Here is a 20,828-nt window from a genome sequence, read left to right on the forward strand (position 1 = left end):
CTTCCAGTGAGACACGGAGAGGGAGATGTGAGTCTGATCCCCAGCCAAAGGAAGGGCTCTGCAGGGAGCAGCAGCAGGGCTGGGCTCTGGGACCCAGATCCTGTCTGTGCTGCACAAAGGCAACGCTGGGCAGTGTCCTGGTAAAGAAACTGAGCTTTATTTAGTAAAAGTCGGAGAAAAGACTTTAAAAACGAGCAAGTGAGGAGCTGTGAGTGAGGTAAAACATTATCTCCACCGGGCACACGAAGGCCCAGGCTGATCCAGCAGTCCCAAGGCACAGCCAAAGCCCAGGAGCTCGGAGCCCTGGGCAGGCACGGTCCTGCTGCTGGAGCTGGGGCACATCCCCACGTCCCTGAGCACCGGGGAGCCTGCAGGGCTCTGATTCCCTCAGAACCCCACTCTGCACCACAAACCCCGTGGTGGCAGCCCCTAGACACCACGGAGGAGGGATAAACATGCAGAGGCAGCAGCCAGCAGCACCACGAAGGAACATTATTTAGTGCCTGTGCAAGGAGGAACAGAGCCAGGTGTGCCCAGGCCAGTCCTTCCAGCAGCTCCCTGGGCTTCGTCCAGCCCCGAACTCACCACGCACAGCCAGAGAGACCCAGGCCAGTGTTCAGCTGCCAGCCAGGTGGGGGAAGGAGGGGAGACAAACAGGGTGCCCTCCGTGCCAGGGGATCCCCACACGGCTGAGGAACGGGAGCTGTGCAGGGCTCAGCCTCTCCAGCGCCGCTTTCCCCGGGCTGCAGCTCCCTCTGAGGGGCTGTGCCAGCTGCCCGACCTGCAGGGACAGGGATAGGACAGGGACACTGCAGGGACAGGGACACTGCAGGGACAGGGACACTGCAGGGCTGTGCCACCACCCCACACCTGCAGGGACAGGACAGGGACACTGCAGGGACAGGGACAGGACAGGGACACTGCAGGGACAGGGACACTGCAGGGCTGTGCCAGCTGCCCGACCTGCAGGGACAGGACAGGGACACTGCAGGGACAGGGACACTGCAGGGACAGGGACACTGCAGGGCTGTGCCACCATCCCACACCTGCAGGGACAGGGACACTGCAGGGACAGGGACACTGCAGGGCTGTGCCAGCTCCCCGACCTGCAGGGACAGGACAGGGACACTGCAGGGACAGGGACAGGACAGGGACACTGCAGGGCTGTGCCAGCTCCCTGACCTGAAGGGACAGGGACAGGACAGGGACACTGCAGGGACAGGGACAGGACAGGGACACTGCAGGGACAGGACAGTGACACCCCACACCTGCAGGGACAGTGACACTGCAGGGCTGTGCCACCACCCCACACCCGCAGGAACGAGGCACAGTCACAGCCCTGGAGCTGGAAATGTAACCCTGGCCCACTCCCCCAAAAGCTTTTCTCAGAGCTCTGTAGTGGAAAAAGGTGAACTGAGGACACGGAACTGGTTGGATTATTTTTGGTGTTGTTTTTTTCTGCTGTTTTGTCCTCCCTTAAGCCAAGCTGGTAACAATTCTGCTTTCTCTCTTCAGGACTGGCTCCAAAAAAAACTGAACACAGCACGATACTAAGTCTCATAAAATTTAAACATTTCTGTCCTACCTTTCTGCAAGACGTTTAACACATCTCCTCTTTCCAAGCCTTGTGGGACTCACAAGAGGTTGAGCTAGCAAGGTTGCTATTTAGCTTTCAGAAGTTTCTAAAAGCCTTTTGAAAGGAGAAAAAACAACTCTTGAAGTCATCTGTGGCACAGAGAAGATGCTTCCATCTACCTTTCAAAGACTCCAGGGAGGCTGAGGAGCAGAGCCAGCCTGCAGCCCATGAAATGGGCTCATGGGTGTTGCCACAGCCTGTGCACATTAGGGTTTAAATATACTAATATAATTATAAAGTGGATGCCAAGGCTTCAGGAAAGAACAGGAGTCACCTCTGCCCACAGAGGCATCCCCCTGTGGGGAGAATTTGGGGCACCAAACATCTGATCAGCGCAGCACTGACAAAATGTGGGTGCAGGAGGCACTTCACACTGAAAAGAGCCACCAGGTCCTGTTGAGCTCCGCCTGGTGCTCACCCTGCAGCCCAGCTCCTGGCTCTGGGAACGCTCTGGGAGCGTGGTGGGGCTGCAGGGCCAGACAGGGAACCCCCAGGGCACAGCAGAGCCCCCCGGGACTGCTCCCTGTCACTGCTCCGTGTCCCTGTGACTGCTCCATGTCCCTGCTCCCTGTCCCTGTGACTGCTCCATGTCCCTGCTCCCTGTCACTGCTCCCTGCTCCCTGTCACTGCTTGCTGTCCCTGCCCGCTGTCCCTGCTCCCTGTCACTGCTCCCTGTCACTGCTCCGTGTCCCTGTGACTGCTCCATGTCCCTGTGACTGCTCCCTGTCACTGCTCCATGTCCCTGTGACTGCTCCATGTCCCTGCTCCCTGTCACTGCTCCATGTCCCTGCTCCCTGTCCCTGTGACTGCTCCATGTCCCTGCTCCCTGTCCCTGTGACTGCTCCATGTCCCTGCTCCCTGTCCCTGTGACTGCTCCCTGTCCCTGCTCTGTGTCCCTGTGACTGCTCCATGTCCCTGCTCCCTGTCACTGCTCGCTGTCCCTGCTCGCTGTCCCTGTGACTGCTCCCTGTCCCTGCTCCCACTAACTGCTCCATGTCCCTGCTCCTTGTCCCCTGTCCCTGTCACTGCTCCATGTCCCTGTCCCTGTCACTGCTCCCAGTGACTGCTCCATGTCACTGCTCCTTGTCCCCTGTCCCTGTCACTACTCCATGTCCCCTGTCCCTGCTCCATGTCCCTGCCCCTGCTCCATGTCCCTGCTCCCTGTCCTTGCTCCCTGTGACTGCTCCCTGTCCCTGTCCCCTATGACTGCTCCCTGTCCCCTGTCCCTGCTCCATGTCCCTGTCCCCTGTCCCTGCTCCCTATGACTGTCCCCTATGACTACTCCATGTCCCTGCTCCCTGTCCCCTCTGACTGCTCCCTGTCCCTGTCCCTGTCCTCTATGACTGCTCACTGCTCCCTGTCCTTGTCCCCTCTGACTGCTCCGTGTCCCTGCTCCCTGTCCCTGTCCCCAGCCCTCCCAGGGGCGCACAGGCAGGGCAGGAGGAAAGCTTTCCTCTGGACTTTTACCCTGAGAGAAGCAACCAGCAGCATCCGGGGCCAGCTCAGGTGCTGGGGAGCAGCGGCTTGGTCCGCCCGGGGTCGGGCACGTCCTTGTCGCCGCGGGGCTGCGGCTGCTGCCGGGGGCCGGGGGACCCCCGGCCCGGCCAGGCCGGCTGGCCACGGCGGCCGCAGCAGAGCAGGGCCAGCAGCCGGGCCCGCACCGCCCGCGTGCCCAGCACGAACAGGATGCAGTTGGCTCCTCCTTGGAACGTGTTCCCGATTCCCTGCAAGGAGGAATCCCATTGCCCTGCGGGAAGGGAACCACCCGGGGCTGCCCCAGAGAGCAGCAAACACCGCGGCACATTGAAATCAGCTGGTTTCCCCCAAAAAGCACCCAAAAGCAGAGCGGAGGGCTGTTGTGCGCTGGCTGAGCCCTGCTGGAGGAGGGACACCCAACATCGTCCCGGTCCCTCCCTGCCAGTGCAGCTTTCCTCTGCAGCCGCTAGATGCTGCTGGAGCCGCTCCCGCTGCACTTCTGCCTCTGCTGCAGCGCTGCTGCGGCCAGCATCCCCCGAGGGCAGCGGGAGCTCTCGCAGCTCCCCGTCCCAGCAGGAAAACGCACCGGGAGCCCCGAAGCCGACCTGGCCCGGGACGCCTCTCCCGGCCACCACTCACATGCAGCACGACCAGGACCGGGTTCCGCACGGCCGGGGAGCCACAGAGCGTCAGCACGAAGCGCACCGTGCTCCAGATGCGCAGGAAGATGAAGATGACGGGGATGAGGATCAGCTTCTTGTCGGCCACGCTGGCGGGGGGCTGCAGGGCCGGCGCTCCGGGCAGGATGGGGCGATACTCGGAGAGAGCGGCGTGCTGCGGGACGGGGACGGGGACAGGGATGGGACGGGGATGGGGACGGGAATGGGGATGGGACAGGGACGGGGACGGGGAAAATGAATGGGGATGGGGGACAGGGATGGGGACAGGGACGGGACGGGACGGGGACGGGACGGGGACGGGACGGGGACGGGACGGGGATGGGACGGGGATGGGGATGGGACAGGAATGGGGATGGGGATGGGACAGGAATGGGGACGGGACGGGACAGGAATGGGGATGGGACAGGAATGGGGACGGGGATGGGACAGGAATGGGGACGGGGATGGGAATGGGGACAGGGACGGGGACAGGGACGGGACAGGAAGGGAACGGGACAGGGATGGGGACAGGGACAAGGCCTGAGCTGCAGACTGAGGCAGCTCCGGGGCTCCTTCCCAGAGCAAAGCAATCCCTCAGGAGGGGAGCAGCTGCAGCGAAGAGCAGCAGCCTTTGGGAACACCAACATCCCTGCTGAAGGCAGGAGGTGGCACTGCTCCCTGTGCTGCTCTAAAGGCCAGGGGAGAACGGGGCCAGCTGCCCCAGCAATGCTCCCTGCAGTGCTCCTTGCAGTGCTCCCAGCAGTGCTCCCTACAGGGAGCACTGCTGGGAGCACTGCAAGGAGCACTGCAGGCAGCACTGCAGCATGCCCAGCATTTTTTGGGGCTTTTTTCCCTAACCCAGCTCAGAGAGAAAAGGAATTTCTGGGTGCTGCCACTCTCATCTGGATTTGTCTGTTATGCAAATGCTGTCCTAAATGTCTGGGTTCTGCATGTTCACAAGGAACAGCAACAACTGAAGCTCTGAATTCCAGACCCTGCTAGGACAGGCAGTCTCCTGTGTGGTGCCCAGAGCCATCCAGTGCCTGGACTCCCAAATGGAGCTTTGAGCTGCCACTTCAAAATAACATTCACAAACACAAACTATCATTGGAGACACTAAAAGGACTGAGGCTTGAGGATTCCAATCTCGGAACAAGTGGAACTGCAGAAAACTGATTAAAGCTGAATTTGTCCTTCACGTTCCGTTTCAATTCTTACTGTAGCATTTCCCTGATGAACATCCCACAGCCCCTGCTCGTTTTCAAAGGGCTTTTACATTCTGCCTGTGCTAAGTCACTGTGTGATGGTGCTGCTGGATCAGGGCACCACTTCTCCCGGGGACATTTCAGCCTCACGAAGCACCTCCTGCCTGAACAAGGAGCAAGAAATGCAGAGCGTGGGGGGGATGGAACCACCCAGCAAAATACTCACTGCTCTGTTAATGTGCTTCTTGATGAGGATGTAGAGCACGGGCAGGGTGACATAGGCCAGGATCTCCCAGACCTTCCCCGTCAGCAGCATCCACAGGAGCCGATCCTCAGCATCCAGGCTGACCCAGCACCAGCCCACAGAAACGTTGGAGGCGTCGTAGCCAATCTTCTTCAGAGCCACAGCGGCCACCGTGATGGCCAGGGGGACACCCCAGCTGGGAGGGGACACAGAGAACGGGGTCAAGCCTGGAGCATCCTCAGCTGAGCCCCCCACACCTCAGGAGGTGGGTGGCAGAGCCAGGGATTCTCCCCCAGACAGGATTGCAGCGCTGATCCCAGAGCTGCAGCAGAGGGGGGGAATGGCCAGCAGGTTCTGGGCAGTGAACGGGGCCAGGACTGCAAATCCTCCTCCTGGGCACCTGGTGGGAGTGGGAGTCAGCCCTGAGGGCAGGGCTGCAGGGATGTGCTGCACCCTGAGCTGGCCCTCCCAGCACAGCCAGGGCAGCAGGACCCATCCCACCCCCTGCCCTTCTCCACTCCCTCCTGGACACAGGGAGGGGGAGGATTTGCCAAGGCCGGGGCATTGTAAAATGTGATTTTCCTGCAGGAGCCAGCCAGCTGATCCCGAGCTTTTGGAGCAGCCAAGTCCCACCTCTGATTCCAAAGTGAAACTCTGCACACAAAGCAAGCCACAACTTCATTCTGCCAGTGGTTTGTTTGCTTGCTTTTAGTGGAGATATAGTCAGTATTTTGGGAGCAAAAATATGATTTCTGGAGCACAAAGAGGCAGGGGAAAGTACTGGTAGTAACAGCAAAAAGCTCAGAAAGCAAAGAGGAGCCACATCCACAAAAGTTGCACCTGTGACTTTGGCTTCTCACTTGATGGCAGAGGCAAATACAGGGAAGCCTTTAGAAGGAAAACAACTGTGGTGACACACTTGAGTGAAGCCACTCAGCAGCTTGGGCTGCCCACAAGAAACCACGAGGAAGAGCAGAGGAATCCCAGCAGCCCAAACAAAAACTCCACCACAAGAGTGGCCTGCACTGAGTGTGTCACCTGCCCTCGGCACGGCCACCCCGCAGGGAGGGACGGGGCCAGGCTGGGCTTCCAGCACAGAAACAAACCCAGGACTGCCCTGCTCCCTCCACTGCCAGCTCAGCCCCAAAAATCAGACACACCAGACCAGTTGTTGCCTTGCCTGGGTTATCTGAAATGCCATAGCCCAACTGCAGAACCAGAGATAAGCCCATGAGATTATATTTCAAAAATACCCTATTTCCTACTCTTAAATAATGTCTGGATTCACCTACTCACAAAACAAACAAATATAAATATAAGGCTGTAAAAAAAAAACTCAGAGTCAACTCTCCAGCCCGTATAGAACATTTTGTCTCGGGGTTCAGCTCAGAACAGGCAGTGCTATTCCAAGCCAGTGCTGTTATTTAAGGACAGTTGTGCTGCAGAAAGCCCTCCCCACTCTGTTATCAGAGCAGACTTCTAAAAACATCCCAGACGTCACCACCACCATGAAAGTTTCCACACAATTCAGGAGTCCCTTTGGTTAAACTGGTGGTTTCTCAGAAAACAACTGCAAATGCAAAGACATTCCATTCTCAGCACTCCTGCAAGAACTGAGCACTAAGGTAGAGAATTCAAGAGAAATGGCACTTCCTTAAAGAAACCATGTAAAGGCACAAAGGCAGCAAGAAAAAGGAACTGGATTAAGAAACTAATTTACCTAAATAATGATCCCATCAGTGAGCTGAAAGTGCAAAAGAATGACAATGAAACCAGGTCAAATAATGGTGTGTGGATGTAAGACAGGACAGTGTAAGTACAGACAAAGGGAGGCCACAGCAGGAAATCATTCACCCCTGAGAAAGGGACTTAAAAACCTTCAGGAGATAACTGGGGAAAGGAAGAATCAAAGTGCTGCATTAACAGGAAGTGAATCTTCACTGGACTGGCATTCTGGGATCAGATGGATATTTACCACCAACACCAGGCAAAAGGATCACCAACAAAGTGAAATTAGAGAGGGCCTAGGAAGGAACCCGACATTTCTGTGAAGTTCAGCTCCATTTCAGCAGGCTGGAAAGGAGAACTGAGACTGGTGATTCAGCTGTTCTTCAGAGCTCCAAAGTGACAGATTCAGGAGGGCTGCCAAATGTCAATGCTTTTACTGAACTAGGAGTGCAGGAACTGAAGCACCAGCACAGATCATCACCCAAGGTGTGTGTAAGGACTGGAATAAAAAGGATCCATGATAACAGAGAAGCAGAAATGTTCCTCTGAGCACCAAAAAAGCAATTCTGCAGGCTGGGCCTCTCCCCAGCACACCTGGATGCAAACAGTGTGGGAGGGAAGGGAAGAGGACTCCTCCTTCCTGCAAAAAAGCTGCAAATCCAACCTGTAACACAGACACAGCAGTAATTAATCCTCCAGTACAGCTCCTGGTGATCTAGGAATAAAAAATCATCCAGCCCAGCAGATCTTTGCACAGCCACAGCAAAACCAGGTGAGGACCCTTCAGCTCCAGCAGTGCCCAGCTCCACCTGCCCTGGTTTTCTGGGCTCAGATTGCCCAATAACCATATTTTGATTTATGCTTTGATTTGATTTTTCCCCCCCAGATGTTCTCACAAGCAGGTGATCTGCTGTCACCTGCCCGCACAGGTTGGACAAGGAGCCATCCTGCAGGCAGTTCCTTCTGGGGACAGGAATTTTACTCTGTAAGGAGGGAAAAATCAGGCTCCTGGATATCCCAGGCAGGTCCAGGAAGAAGCCCTGAGCACACATTGTGACCAGAACTCCAAATCTGCCCAAATTCAATCCTGCAGGAGCAGCCCAGGAAGGAGTGGGATGAGCAGAGCAGTAGTGCATGTATATATATATATAAAACATATATTTTAGTATATAAGCATGCATATGTTATAGATTTCTTTAATTTAAGTATATTTATGGTTGTAATGACCTCCACAGCCTGATCATGAAATGAAAAAATGAAAACCCTTCAAATGTTGTCAGCAATGGGTATCAAAAGCCAAGCAGGAAACAATCCAAATTTGGGCTCTGCCTGGTCCATCGCTCACCCCGAGTTTGGATCAGCTTCTCTCACAACAAAGGTGATGTTTTGCAGCCAGATGACACCTGACACTTGGAAATGCAGAAGCAGTGAGGCAGCTGGATGCCAGAACTCACATTTTGCAGCTACGTAAGTGTTTCCAAAGCTGGCTGTGGGTTTGTTTTCAAAGCTCATCTGAGCTCAACAGGTTTAAAAGCAAAGCAGAGGCTGCAGCTCTGCAGCCCAGAATTGGTGGATGTGTTACCACAGGCACAAACCTGTCTGACGGGTCTGATCCACTCTGACATCCTCACTCCCCTCAGGAAAATTCCAGGTTCTGACTTCCAACATGTATTTAGGCAGCTCCATCTCCAAGCATTAAGCCCAGAATTGCATTTCTCAGGTTAAGTACAAAAGTGCAGGGAAGGCAAGCAGGATGATGTGTCACGAGGGGATGGGCAGAGAACACGTCCTCACTTGTTGTCTCTGGCTTTTCAGACAATCATAAAGCAGAGGCAGCTTTAAACAGTGGCTCTGCACAGGAATTTATGGAGCAGAACCTGATCACAGGTGCTCAGCAGCCTTTAAACAGAGCAGATGGTGCTGATCAATAGCAAGGACTGAAGATGGCATTTCATTTTTATTGTAAAGAACCAAAAATAAACAGAACAAATTCACCCAGAAGCTCAGTCTGAGCACCTCTCCCTCCGGGTCAGGGGTTAGAGCAATCTCTCACCCGGGATTTTTACAGCTTTTAGGGAGTGCTCAGACTGCAGCCAGCACTGTTTCAGTGATTCTGTTTCCACACTTGGTGGCTGACAGGGATGAGGAGCATTAAGCTAGATGGAGAAACTGAAGCACAGACAAAAGCCACACAAGCAATTAGCAGATATGAAAATTACAACTAGGCCAGATTTGCCTGAGCTCTTTGATGTGCCTGATGGAGCCAAAATGCCCAGGAAGGAGTCAGACTTGGTTTTTATATCCATTAAAAGCAACATGTGGCTCTTTAGCAGCACCCTGTCCTCACCACAGCTCTCAGGGTGCAACTCAGGTGGAATGACAGAAATGCTGCTCCGGTGCATCTTGTCCCAGCTTCAGCAGCAGCCCGGGGTGCCCAGGGCCTGTGAACCCCCTCAGCTCCTCACACAACTCACACAGAGGCCAAGCAGCAGCTCCAGCAGGGCAGGAACTGAGTTTCCTCCCTGTCCATCCTCACCTGGACTCAGCTCTACTGCCACGATGCTGCTTGAGGCTAAAAGATGTCAAATATTTGACTAAGAAAACAAAGAAAATTCTCTACTTGTCCTGAGGGCTTTTTTTCCCCCCTTTTAAACCAGATCTTATAAATTTCCCCCCTTTTAAATTCCTCTTATAAATTATTGCAAAAGCTTGGCAACACAGGGGACTAAAGGATCACTGCTTTGCTCAGCGTGGACGCAGCACATGATTCCACAAGCTCCCATTGCATAATGAAAGCTTTTACTAAACATGTTGTGGAAAATCAGTGCCCTAAATCGCAGAAACTGAGGCATAAAGCTGCACTGTGGACTGGTTTGTCTTGCTTGCAATCAAACATGCCAAAACAACCTTCGGAGTGCTTCTCTAGCAGTTTCATCACTCGTGGGCAGCATTTTCCTGTGAGTGTGGAATTACAGCAACCTGCCTGGGCAGAGGGGAAGGATCCACAGACCAGGCTGACAGGGAAGTTGGGGACCTGTGGAAACAGATCCCAAACACGGAAGCTTGGGCAGCAGCAGGCAGGTATCACAGACACAAAGTTTGTTATGTGATTTCCAGAACATCAGAGCAGACCGCAGGGAAAGCAGAAGCCAAGATTTGCAGCCATTAGAACCCACAAGAGATTTTTTTTTTTTTTTAAGTGACCTTGAACAAAATAACTTCAACTTTTCCATGTCTCCAACTCTTCACTTGGGAAGGGAAAGGGGGAACAAGCAGGGTGGGTTGGTTCAAAGACAGCAAAACCCCTGTTCAGGAGGGACGTGAGGGGAAGGAGAGGAGAAGGAAAATGCAGAGACTCCTGAGGCTCCATCACCACGCAGGGTGGGTGTCACATTGAGCTCAGGACGTGTTTCCCCATTTCCCAGGACCCCTGTGACTCTGATCAGATAAAGCTGGACCCCTCCTTCCAGCCCCAACAGGGCTGCTGGAGAGCCAAAAGAACCTTCCCTGTCCAGAGCCTGGATAAGGCGATGACCATTCCTGTTCACCCTCTTTTCCCCCTGCTCTTCCCTCAGCCCACGCAATAAAGAGCTGGACAGCTACATCCATGTGAGAGCCTCTTTTGGGAATCTCTGCCCATCTCCTGATGTTCCTCCCCTCAAGGCCTCGGATCTCTGGGCCAGCCTGATAACTTAGGGGCTGAGAGAGAGGAGGAACGTCCGCTGGGGGTGGCCGGGGGTCCCGGGGCAGCACACGGCACCCACCTGACGGCGTGGAAGCCCCAGAGCAAGCCCGTGCCCGTGGGCGAGCCCCTGACGATGGTCAGGTACAGGTAGAGGGCCACGGCCATGGTCCAGAAGAAGGAGCTGGTGTTGGCGAAGGTGGACAGGGCTCCCTGCAGGACGCAGTCCCACGAGGTGCGCTGGAAGTCGCGCAGCACGCCGTAGGAGTAGGAGAGGGCGGAGAGCAGGTCGGCCAGCGAGAGGTGCAGCAGCAGCTGCCGCGGGCGCGTCCGCAGCTCGGGCCAGCGCGCCTGGGAGCCCAGGAGCAGCGCGGAGCCCGCGCAGGACAGCGCGCACGACAGCAGCACCGCCCCGCGCTCCGCGGCCAGCAGCCGCGTCGGGGGCAGCGGCCCGGCCATCCCGCACGGGGACACGGGGCACGGAGGGACGGAGGGACGGACAGAGGGACGGACAGCGGGACGGAGGGACGGACAGAGGGGCAGACAGCGGGGACGGAGGGACGGAGGGACGGACAGCGGGACGGAGGGACGGACAGAGGGGACAGACAGAGGGGACAGACAGAGGGGACAGACAGAGGGGACAGACAGAGGGGACAGACAGAGGGGACAGACAGAGGGACGGAGGGACGGACAGAGGGAGAGCGGGACGGACAGAGGGAGAGCGGGACGGACAGAGGCACGGAGGCACGGAGGGACGGAGGGACGGAAGGACGGAAGGACGGAAGGACGGAGGGACGGAGGGACGGAGGGACGGAGGGACGGAGGGACGCGGGGACAGACAGCGGGGACAGACAGCGGGGACAGACAGCGGGGACAGACAGCGGGGACAGACAGCGGGGGAATGGCCCGGGACGGCGGGGGAACAGAGAGCGAGGGGACGGTGGGGGAACAGAGAGCGAGGGGACGGCGGGGACAGAGAGCGGGATGGAGCGGGGGCACAGCCGGGAGATGGCGGGGGGACAGCGGAGAGGAGTGGGGGGATGGAGCAGGGAGACAGCAGGGGGACAGCGGGATGGACCGGGGGCACAGCCGGGAGATGGCGGGGGGACAGCGGAGAGGAGTGGGGGGATGGAGCAGGGAGACAGCAGGGGGACAGCGGGATGGACCGAGGGGACAGCGGAGAGGAGCGGGGGAACAGCGGGATGGAGCGGGGGGACAGCGGAGAGGAGCAGGGGGACAGCGGAGAGGAGCGGGGGGACAGCGGAGAGGAGCGGGGGGACAGCGGAGAGGAGCGGGGGGACAGCGGGATGGACCGAGGGGACAGCGGAGAGGAGCGGGCGGACGGAGCGATGCACCCCGCGGTCCCGGCCCGCTCTGCCGGAGCCCCGAGCCGGCTCGGCAGCGCAGCACAGCCCCGGAGCGGCGAGCCCGACCCGCCCCCGCCGTCATGTGAGGCCGGCCCGGCCCCCTCGCTGCCGAGGGGATCCCCACCGGGATCGGGACCGGCACCGGGACCGGCACCGGGAGCCGCCCCCGCCGGGGCGCACGGAGCGCGCCCACCGCGGCCCCGCAGCCCAGAAAATCGCGTTTCCCTTTTTCCCTTGGCTCAAAAAACCCGCCCGGGCCGCCGGGAGCGGGGCAGGAATGGACCCTGCGTTGCTGCTGCCTCCTTCCTTCCCCAAGGACAGCGCGCAGCTCTGCTCCGCCGGGATTCTCACACGGATTTACACACAAGCTGCTGCCTTGGGAAGCGACATCTTCTTTCAAGGTACCTTAATTACCACTCGGTTAAATTTCAGTCAAGCAGCCTTTACTTTTTGAGGAATTTATTTTGGAGCGCGATGCCTCCTGTGTGTTCCTTATAGGAAAAGGAAGCTGCAGCAACGTGCATTTGCCAGACACAAATCTGATACCATCGGAGCCCTCAAAAAAACCCCACGAGACAAAGCTTTGTCGAGGCTGCATTCCCAGTTGTTGCTCTTACACATTCTTGGCCTCCTCCTTGTTCCCTGGTTTCCCTTTTCCCCACTTTTATAGCACAAGCCCCACCTACCACAGACATCCAAACACGTCAGCAAGCACCCCGCACCGCTTTTATTTTGGGTGATGGATGTGGCTCCACAACACAGCTTAATTAAGTCTTGCCAGATAGAGAACCAAGAGAAATACAGAACTTGCATTTCCACTGACTTGTGGCTGTGATTCAGATATTCCTTTCTCCTCAGTTCTAAAAAAAAACGGCCCATCAGGTCATCATAAATTGTTGAAATAAAAACCAGAGGAGTGGATCTTTGCCTTATCAGAAATAGGACAGGCAGAGGATTTTCTGCCGGGTCTCTCCCTGCTTTCTAAAATAGGAGTATGGGAAGTTTGCACACAGAAATCACTGCTCAATGGCAGGCCACACTCAAGGAGTTTGTGACTCAAAACTGAGCGACAAAAGGCAAATAATTCTTAGTAAAGATTCCCATCGCCTTCCACTTTCTCAGCACCTCCACGGGCAAGACAGACGTTCAGCATCTCTGTGGCCCTGCTGTCACCTGATGTTGTCACCTCCTCACTGCAGGGCAGGGGAGCAGCTGCTCCTCCTCCAGCCCCGAGGAATCTGCAGCTGCCCAGAGACCAGGAATATTTGGGAAGTGCCCAAAGACACATCCTAATTCAAAGGCAGCATTGTCTATAGCTTGGGAACAAAAATCTAAGGAAGTGGCTTTTCATATAGCAATGCACACAATGAAAATTTTCCTTTCAGAATTCCACCTTCAGATGCTTTTTACAGCATAGGGAGATAAAGGAACATGGTATTTGGTGAAAAGACACAGAAAATCTTTTTCAAGGACTGGAATTCACCCCACCAACCACCGGAAGAGCTTTCTGACACACAGGCTGCACTCTGCATCTTATAAAGCCAGGGGAGCAGGGTAAGAGAAGGCTCCTGAGAGAGGAGAAACCCTCATGCCTGTCCTTTGTGGCTTTTTCTAGCATGTGACCAAAAAAAAAGTCTACATTTCTTGCACTCCTGGCACAGATTAAGGACTTCATTAACCCCTTCTCCTCCATTTTGGCACACACCAATACTGACAGCTTTTGACACAGCACTGCTGAGAGACATCCAGGGCTGCTCAGAAAATTCCAGAATGATCACTCAGAGCCTTCAGAGCCATCTCTCAGCAGCTGCCCCCCTCCAGACACCTTTCTTCAAGAAGATTCAGAAGGCTCAAGTAAAAAAACCCACAAGGAAATACATTCCCTGCGTGTCCACCAAGGAAAAGGAGCAGCAAGGCAGGCAAGCAGAGAGGAGCAGACATTCCATCCACCCTGAACTCCAGCAGCTCCCACTCTCCTCCAGGAGCCAGATCTGCCACCCAAGGCACCCTCATGCCATCACAGTAACTGAAAATGAGGGAATTAAAGCTCCTTTTAGTTCACTCCACATCCTCTGGATACGCTAACTGAAAATAAATCGAATTAAAGCTATTTTAATTTATTCCCAGTCCTCTGGAAATGTCACCAGACCAGCACAAGAGGCAGCTCCTGGAGTAAGAAACCTTCAGCTGCTGGCAGGCTCAGGGTGGGGATGGAGGAACAAACATGACCCTGGGAAAAGCTGCTGGGTGAGGATTGAGCCTGTCCTGTCCCATCCCCAGAGCAGGGTCTGTAGCCCACACACAGCAAGCAGAGATGCTCAGTCATTTTCAACACTCTCAAGAGCATTAAAAAGTGTCCCAGGCTGCAGAGATGGCACAAGAACTCCAGCCAGCAGCTCTCAGAAGAAAAGCCACCAGCAATGAGGATTTTTTTTTTTTTTTTTGCAGGCAGAATGTGATTAGTGGCACTGCTGGAACCAAGCCAGCAGCAATCAATGGATTAAAGGATGCTCCAAGTGTTGTGATAGTTATTAATTTCAAATTTAAATTAGGGGATTAATATGGGATATTCCTTCATGCCGCAGCTGTGTGGAGAAAAATAAAGGTATAAAAGGTATTGTACATTCCATAATGAAGCAGAGCATGCCACCAACAAACATCAAAAGTTACATTTAAGACCTGATCATGAGCCCAGCATGGAGGGAGGGGGCACTGGAAAGGGCTTCCACAGAACACAAAGAATGCCCCTGCAGTGATCTTCATGGAACTTTCACTGGTATTTTTCCAATATTCTCATTACCTATAATAGCAAGCTAAGGACTGCACCATGGTAGGATTTTTGGGGTGTAGCTTTTAGTACCCATCGAACACCCTGGGCAAGGGAAAGGGCTGCCCACAGGTGAGACAGAAAAGCTGAAAATGAGAGCCTGAACTGGAAAGAATTCACGATGCTCCTCAGCTGCCCTGGAGCCTCCCTCCAGCTGTTTCACACAAGGATTGGGAGCAGAAGTGCAGGGCAGCAGCAGGAGAGCTCTGCTGCAGGGCTGGGCTGCAGCAGAGCCCTGCAGGGGCATTCAGGACAAAAAGAAGCAGACTTGCAGCAGTGTGTGTGCTCACCTCCTCCTGCTCTTCTCTCCTCTCTCTGCGGTGGCATCCGTGGCACTCCTGCCATCAGCTGCAGCTCCTCAGAGACCCCTGGGCAGGGGGAGGCAAGCCCAAAATGTGCAGCACTTCTAGGGCAGTATACTTGCTGATTGCTTCCTTGACTATTGCTCACAACAACCAGCTAAGACACTGCCAAAGAAACACTCACAGCTGGCATCCCAGCCGGGCAGCTGGGCAGGTGGGCTGAGATCCTCCTCTCTTCTCACTCGCACAGGGTCACAGGCTGGGGACAAACAAAGAGTCAGGCAAGCAGCTGCAGCAGTACTGAAGAAAAAGCTTTCAAGGCTCAAACTCATAAATCAACAGTTGTCCTGTCCCTTACCCCCAGATCTTGGTTAGGGCCTCTAAAAATTACCAATATTAACAAGATAAATACAGCTAACTCATCTGTAATCTCTATTTATCTCAATGAGCTCCTAAGTCTCCCACACCACCATTCAGGCAAGAATGGAACAATGAAATATTTCCAAATGCTGAACAGCTCAAGGTACAAACCTGTTTAAACTGTTGGTGTGGTCACTGCACTGCACAGAGGCTGGACAGAAAGAGAATTCAGTGTGTTATAAATGAGAATTTATTCATTCAGATTAAAAATTTTAAAAAAAAATTATATTAGAGGTCAAATTCTATCTGATCAGCCATGGAAAAAGACAGAGCCGAGCCCGGGGTGTGCAACAAGGAGTCAGCCTCAGCAGAGGTTTTCCCCCATGCCCACACACCTCCATCCTGGCACAAGGGGTTTTTATAGGGAAAATTCCACCTGAGGCCAAGATTTCAGCAATCAGTCTTTTCTTCTATTCAGAGTCCATAGGTTAATAAGATTTTCTTTTTTTGGTGATGAGGAGGAACAATTCAGTGTCCGGAGCAGGTGAATCCCTGATGGGATTTACAGGAAGGCTGCATTCACATGGATCTGTCTGAGGATTTCCATGAGATCCATCTCGGGCCATTTATGCAATGATCAGCACTGATGATCAACACCTGGAGTCCCAACGGTCAACACTGGAGTCCTGATGGTCAGCACCTGGAGTCTTGATGATCAACACCTGGAGTCCAGCCATGGCCCATCTCCTGGCCATCCTTTTACTTGTGACTCAGTTTCCAATATACACCCAGTCTCACCTGCAAGGGGGGAACTAATATAAACGGGCATAATCTAACAAATATACAATATTCTATATTTCATACACGAAATGGCACAAATTATATTTACTACACATAATGAGTGGGAGCACAGAGGAGAGGCAGCAATGCTCACCTGGCCAGGGGACTTTGCTGTTGGACACTGCAGCAGCCTGGGGTCATCCAGCAGCCCTGAGCTCCTGGGAACACACGGCCATGTGAGAACACAACCTGCAGGACAAAGGGACTGCTCCCCTCTCCCCACAGCCTCAGGAGCAGGGGAGGGATTGCCAAGGGCCTCCTGTGCAACACCTGAGAGCAAAGGTGCTGCCCAGGAGCAGCCGTGGCTTCCACAGCCCCCAGCTCCTGCCAGGACCCAGTGGCACGCCTCACCCGTGATTCTCCATCCCCCTCTCAAGTTTCAAACCCCAAAAGCTCCAGAGTTTAGAGAGCAGGACAGAGCGAGCTGACACTCCGGGTTCTTTTTGGCTCTCACCCTGCTTTGCTGACAGTGAAATTACATTTCCTCTTGCACCCAGCTAGCAAACCCTGCAGAGGAAGGGGTGAGCACTCCGGGCTGCAGAGCAGCTGCCAAAGCCCCTCCTGGCTCTGCCCAGGTCCCCAGGGTCGGGGAGCAGCTGTTTTTACAGCAGACACACAGTGATTAGAGACAGAGCTGTTGTGCCAGGGTCACAGCAAAGCCCGTGCCTTCCCTGGCACAGGATGGCACAGCAGGGCTGGGACAGCTCTGGCTGACACCCAGGGGCAGACAAGGGTGACACGGAGTGCTGGCACTGCCCAAGGTGACACGGAGTGCTGGCACTGCCCATCGAACCCGCCAGGACAGCGAGGGCAGGACACCCACCCAGCCCTGCAGGACAGGACAGGCTCCATCCCCAGCAGACACCACCAGGCCATTAACCATCACTTCTCTGGGACATTTTCACCCTGAGGAAAAAGCAAACAGTCTCAAACATCAGCACCAGGACATGAGAAGAGCTCCCAGCTGCCTGTCCTGCAAACACATCCCCCTTGGGACCTGTCTTGTTTAAACACTGACCTCATCACCCCTCCAACATCTCCATCAGCACCAGGACAAACCTGCCTGTCTCACAGGCAGTTACCAGGTCAGGGACCAGCACAGCCAAAGGAGGGCAGAACAATTTCCTACAGAAGAGGAAGATGCTGCTTCATCTTTCACCCTCCTCAGGGGACACAGGAGGCTGCAGAATTGCTGTCAACTTTCCTTTGAGCCACTAAAAACCAAGCATGACAATGCCAGGGAAAGATGTATTGGGCAACACCTTTACAAGATAACGACCCTGCTTTTAATTTTTCAAATCATATTAGCTCCCCTCTGCTGCTTGCTACCTCTAAGAATCCCTAGTGCTTTAGGAAAGGAGAAAAATAAATTCACAAGCACGATTTAAAGAGGTGCCACTCCAAGTTTACATGGACACAATTTGTTGAATTTTCCATTTAAGGGCTCCATTTGCCCCCAAATGGCAATTTTCTCTTTAGAGAAAAGATAACACATGACCTGTTTCACTTCCCATTGACTGCTGGGGTGCTTTACCTGGAGAGAGGTGTCCCAGCCTGCAGAAATCACAACAACTCCCCCCTGCCTGCTGGGGAAGGTGGCTGGATGCCAGCTCATGCTAAATCTCACTGTGGGGGTGACAAAGCAGCAGGAAAAAGCTGTTTGGTGGATCATGTAACAGCGAATTAGCCTATGGAGAAATCCTCACTGTAAAACAACAAGCTGAGGGGTGTGGAAGGTGGGAAAACTCTCCTGTTACAGAAATTCTGCATTGAAGAAAGGTAAAAGGTCCTGTCAGGTGAGATCCGCAGCAATCACTTTGTCAGCACAGAAATATGGGATACCACAAGCTTCATTTAATCAAGCACATTCGTTTCAGCTCACTCCCAGCACTGTGTCTTCCTCCTGCTGTCAACAAGTGGAGTTTTACACTCTGACTTTAATTTCAGGTTTGTGCTGTATTGTCCCACCTTCTCCTGCAATATCCCACCAAATCATCCAGAGAATGGTTCTGGGCTCTGCCCCCTGGCAATGCTTCTTGAGCTCTGTTATTATCATATTCTCCCTGTGATTTCTTCTCCTCCAAGCCCCCCACAGCATCCTAACTCCCCAAATACGAGACAGCAGCTTAACAACTCCTGGTGGCCTTTCTTTAATGAACCACAGGACACAAACTTCCCGAGGAGATGAACTGATGCTCCCCAGAGAGGAGAGAGATGTAGCAGCTCCCTCCAGGGCTGTGCAGGGCTGGTCCAGCCGGGCAGTCCCTGCGGTCCCTCCGGAGGCCCAGGTGGGCGCAGCTCGCAGCTCCCAGGTGATGCCTCGCTCCTGGCCCCCGGGACCCCTCCGTGCTCGGTCAGTGCAGCACACAGCAGCGGCGTCCCGGGATCCCCCAAACCCCAAAACCCGACCGGCCCCCAAATCCAGGGCGTGCTCCTGCGCCGGGGCTTGGGGAACGGCGGCAGAGCAGGGAGGGGAGAGAAAGGAGAAGGAAACGTTCTCTGCCCGACAGGACAGACTGGCGGGGGCCCGGGGCGGGCACCGGGGTCAGAGCTTACCGGGGCTCGGGGCGGGCACCGGGGTCAGAGCTTACCGGGGTTTAGGGCAGGTACCGGGGTCAGAGCTTACCGGGGCTCGGGGCAGGTACCGGGGTTTAGGGCAGGCACCGGGGCTCGGGGCAGGTACCGCGGTCAGAGCTTACCGGGACTCGGGGCAGGCACCGGGGCTCGGGGCAGGCACCGGGGTCAGAGCTTACCGGGACTCGGGGCAGGCACCGGGGCTCGGGGCAGGCACCGGGGTCAGAGCTTACCGGGGCTCGGGGCTCGACCGGGGCTCGGGGCTCGCACCGCGGTCAGAGCTTACCGGGACTTGGGGCAGGCACCGGGGCTCGGGGCAGGTACCGGGATCAGAGTTTACCGGGACTCGGGGCAGGCACCGGGGCTCGGGGCAGGTACCGGGATCAGAGCTTACCGGGACTCGGGGCAGGCACCGGGGTTCAGGGAAGGCACCGAGGTCAGAGCTTACCGGGGTTTAGGGCAGGTACCGCGGTCAGAGCTTACCGGGGTTTAGGGCAGGTACCGCGGTCAGAGCTTACCGGGGCTCGCACCGGGGCTCGGCTCCGCCGCCGGGGCTCTCCGGGGCTCTCCGCGGCCCCGCTGCCCGCGGCGCTCGGCCAGAGGCGGGCTCAGGCCCGGACAAGCCCGGACAAGCCCCGGGAAGGCTCTTCCAGAGCCCGCCCGGGCGGGGCAGAGCCGGGACAGCGGGACACGGACGGGGACAGGACGGGGACACGGACAGTGGGACAGTGGGACAGCAGGGATGGGGACGGGGACACGGACAGCAGGACACGGACAGCGGGACACGGACGGGGACAGGACAGGGACACGGACAGCGGGACACGGATGGGGACAGGACAGCGGGACATGGACAGGGACACGGACGGGGACATGGACGGGGACAGGACAGCGGGACACGGACAGGGACACGGACAGCGGGACACGGACGGGGACACGGACAGCGGGACACGGACAGCGGGACACGGACAGGGACACGGACAGGGACACGGACAGTGGGACAGTAGGACACGGACAGTGGGACAGCAGGGATGGGGACGGGGACACGGACAGCAGGACACGGACAGCGGGACACGGACAGGGACAGGACAGGGACACGGACAGGGACATGGACAGGGACACGGACGGGGACACGGACAGCGGGACAGCGGGACACGGACAGTGGGACATGGACGGGGACAGGACAGGGACACGGACAGCGGGACACGGACAGCGGGACACGGACAGGGACATGGACAGGGACAGGACAGGGACACAGACAGGGACAGGACGGGGACATGGACGGGGACAGGACAGGGACACGGACAGCAGGACACGGACAGGGACATGGACAGGGACAGGACAGGGACACGGACAGGGACAGGACAGGGACACGGACAGTGGGACACGGACAGCGGGACAGGGGGACACGGACAGGGACACGGACAGCGGGACAGCGGGACACGGACAGCGACACGGACAGTGGGACAGCGGGGACACGGGCATGGGAAAGGGAACGGGAATGGACATGGGTACAGACACGGACACGGGCATGGAGTGGGCACGGACACGGACACGGGCATGGACAGTGGGGAAATGGGCACGGACATGGGCACAGACACGAGCATGGAGTGGCTCCAGCCACAGCACACGGTTCCTGTCACAGCTCCTGATTCCTGTCACAGCACAGGGTACCTGTCACATCACAGGGTTCCTGTCACAGCACAGGGTTCCTGTCACAGCACAGGGTTATTTCCCTCAGAAAAGCAGGGTCTCCAGTACTCTCCTGCACAAGGAGAGTAGAAGGGAAGATCCTTCCCAATTCACTCATCCCACTAATCCACCCAGAGGCACAGACCGAGCCTCAGCGTTTGCTCTGTTGGGAATCCAGCAGGGACTGAACTGAGAATAGCACCCGAGGTGAAGGACAGAGCTTGCAGGTAGCATTAGCT

General features: G+C 55.9%; 1 protein-coding gene across 3 annotated transcripts; it reads right to left on the minus strand.

Annotated features, from left to right (window-relative positions):
• Nucleotides 1-135: 135 nt before the first annotated feature.
• GPR157 (G protein-coupled receptor 157) lies at nt 136-11,216 on the minus strand. 3 transcript variants are annotated; one of them, XR_014949755.1, is made up of 5 exons: nt 10,713-11,213; nt 5,203-5,416; nt 3,752-3,946; nt 871-3,360; nt 136-781 (listed from the first exon to the last, which is right to left on the minus strand). XR_014949755.1 is itself a non-coding variant. In XM_021537817.4 (5 exons), the coding sequence occupies exons 1-4, from the start codon at nt 11,087-11,089 to the stop codon at nt 3,139-3,141; spliced, it is 1,008 nt and encodes a 335-aa protein (XP_021393492.3). In that variant the 5' UTR covers nt 11,090-11,213; the 3' UTR covers nt 136-781; nt 3,104-3,138. The 3 variants fall into 3 exon arrangements, 2 of the variants coding, with proteins under 2 accessions (XP_021393492.3, XP_085414788.1); XM_021537817.4 differs by having other exon boundaries at nt 3,104-3,360; XM_085558662.1 differs by lacking the exons at nt 136-781; nt 871-3,360 and having other exon boundaries at nt 3,375-3,946; nt 10,713-11,216.
• Nucleotides 11,217-20,828: the final 9,612 nt, after the last annotated feature.

The sequence above is a fragment of the Lonchura striata genome, chromosome 21, assembly GCF_050655825.1.
Source record: "Lonchura striata isolate lonStrDom1 chromosome 21, ASM5065582v1, whole genome shotgun sequence".
Classification (NCBI taxonomy): domain Eukaryota; kingdom Metazoa; phylum Chordata; class Aves; order Passeriformes; family Estrildidae; genus Lonchura; species Lonchura striata.

Coding starts and splice junctions, on each gene's coding strand:
- GPR157 (XM_085558662.1), bottom strand. CDS start 11,089: ATGGCCGGGCCGCTGCCCCCGACGCGGCTGCTGGCCGCGGAGCGCGGG. Junction 5,417..10,712: donor TGGGGCTTCCACGCCGTCAG/GTGGGTGCCGTG, acceptor GTCCCCTCCCAG/CTGGGGTGTCCCCCTGGCCA. Junction 3,947..5,202: donor AGAAGCACATTAACAGAGCA/GTGAGTATTTTG, acceptor CCCGTCCCGCAG/CACGCCGCTCTCTCCGAGTA.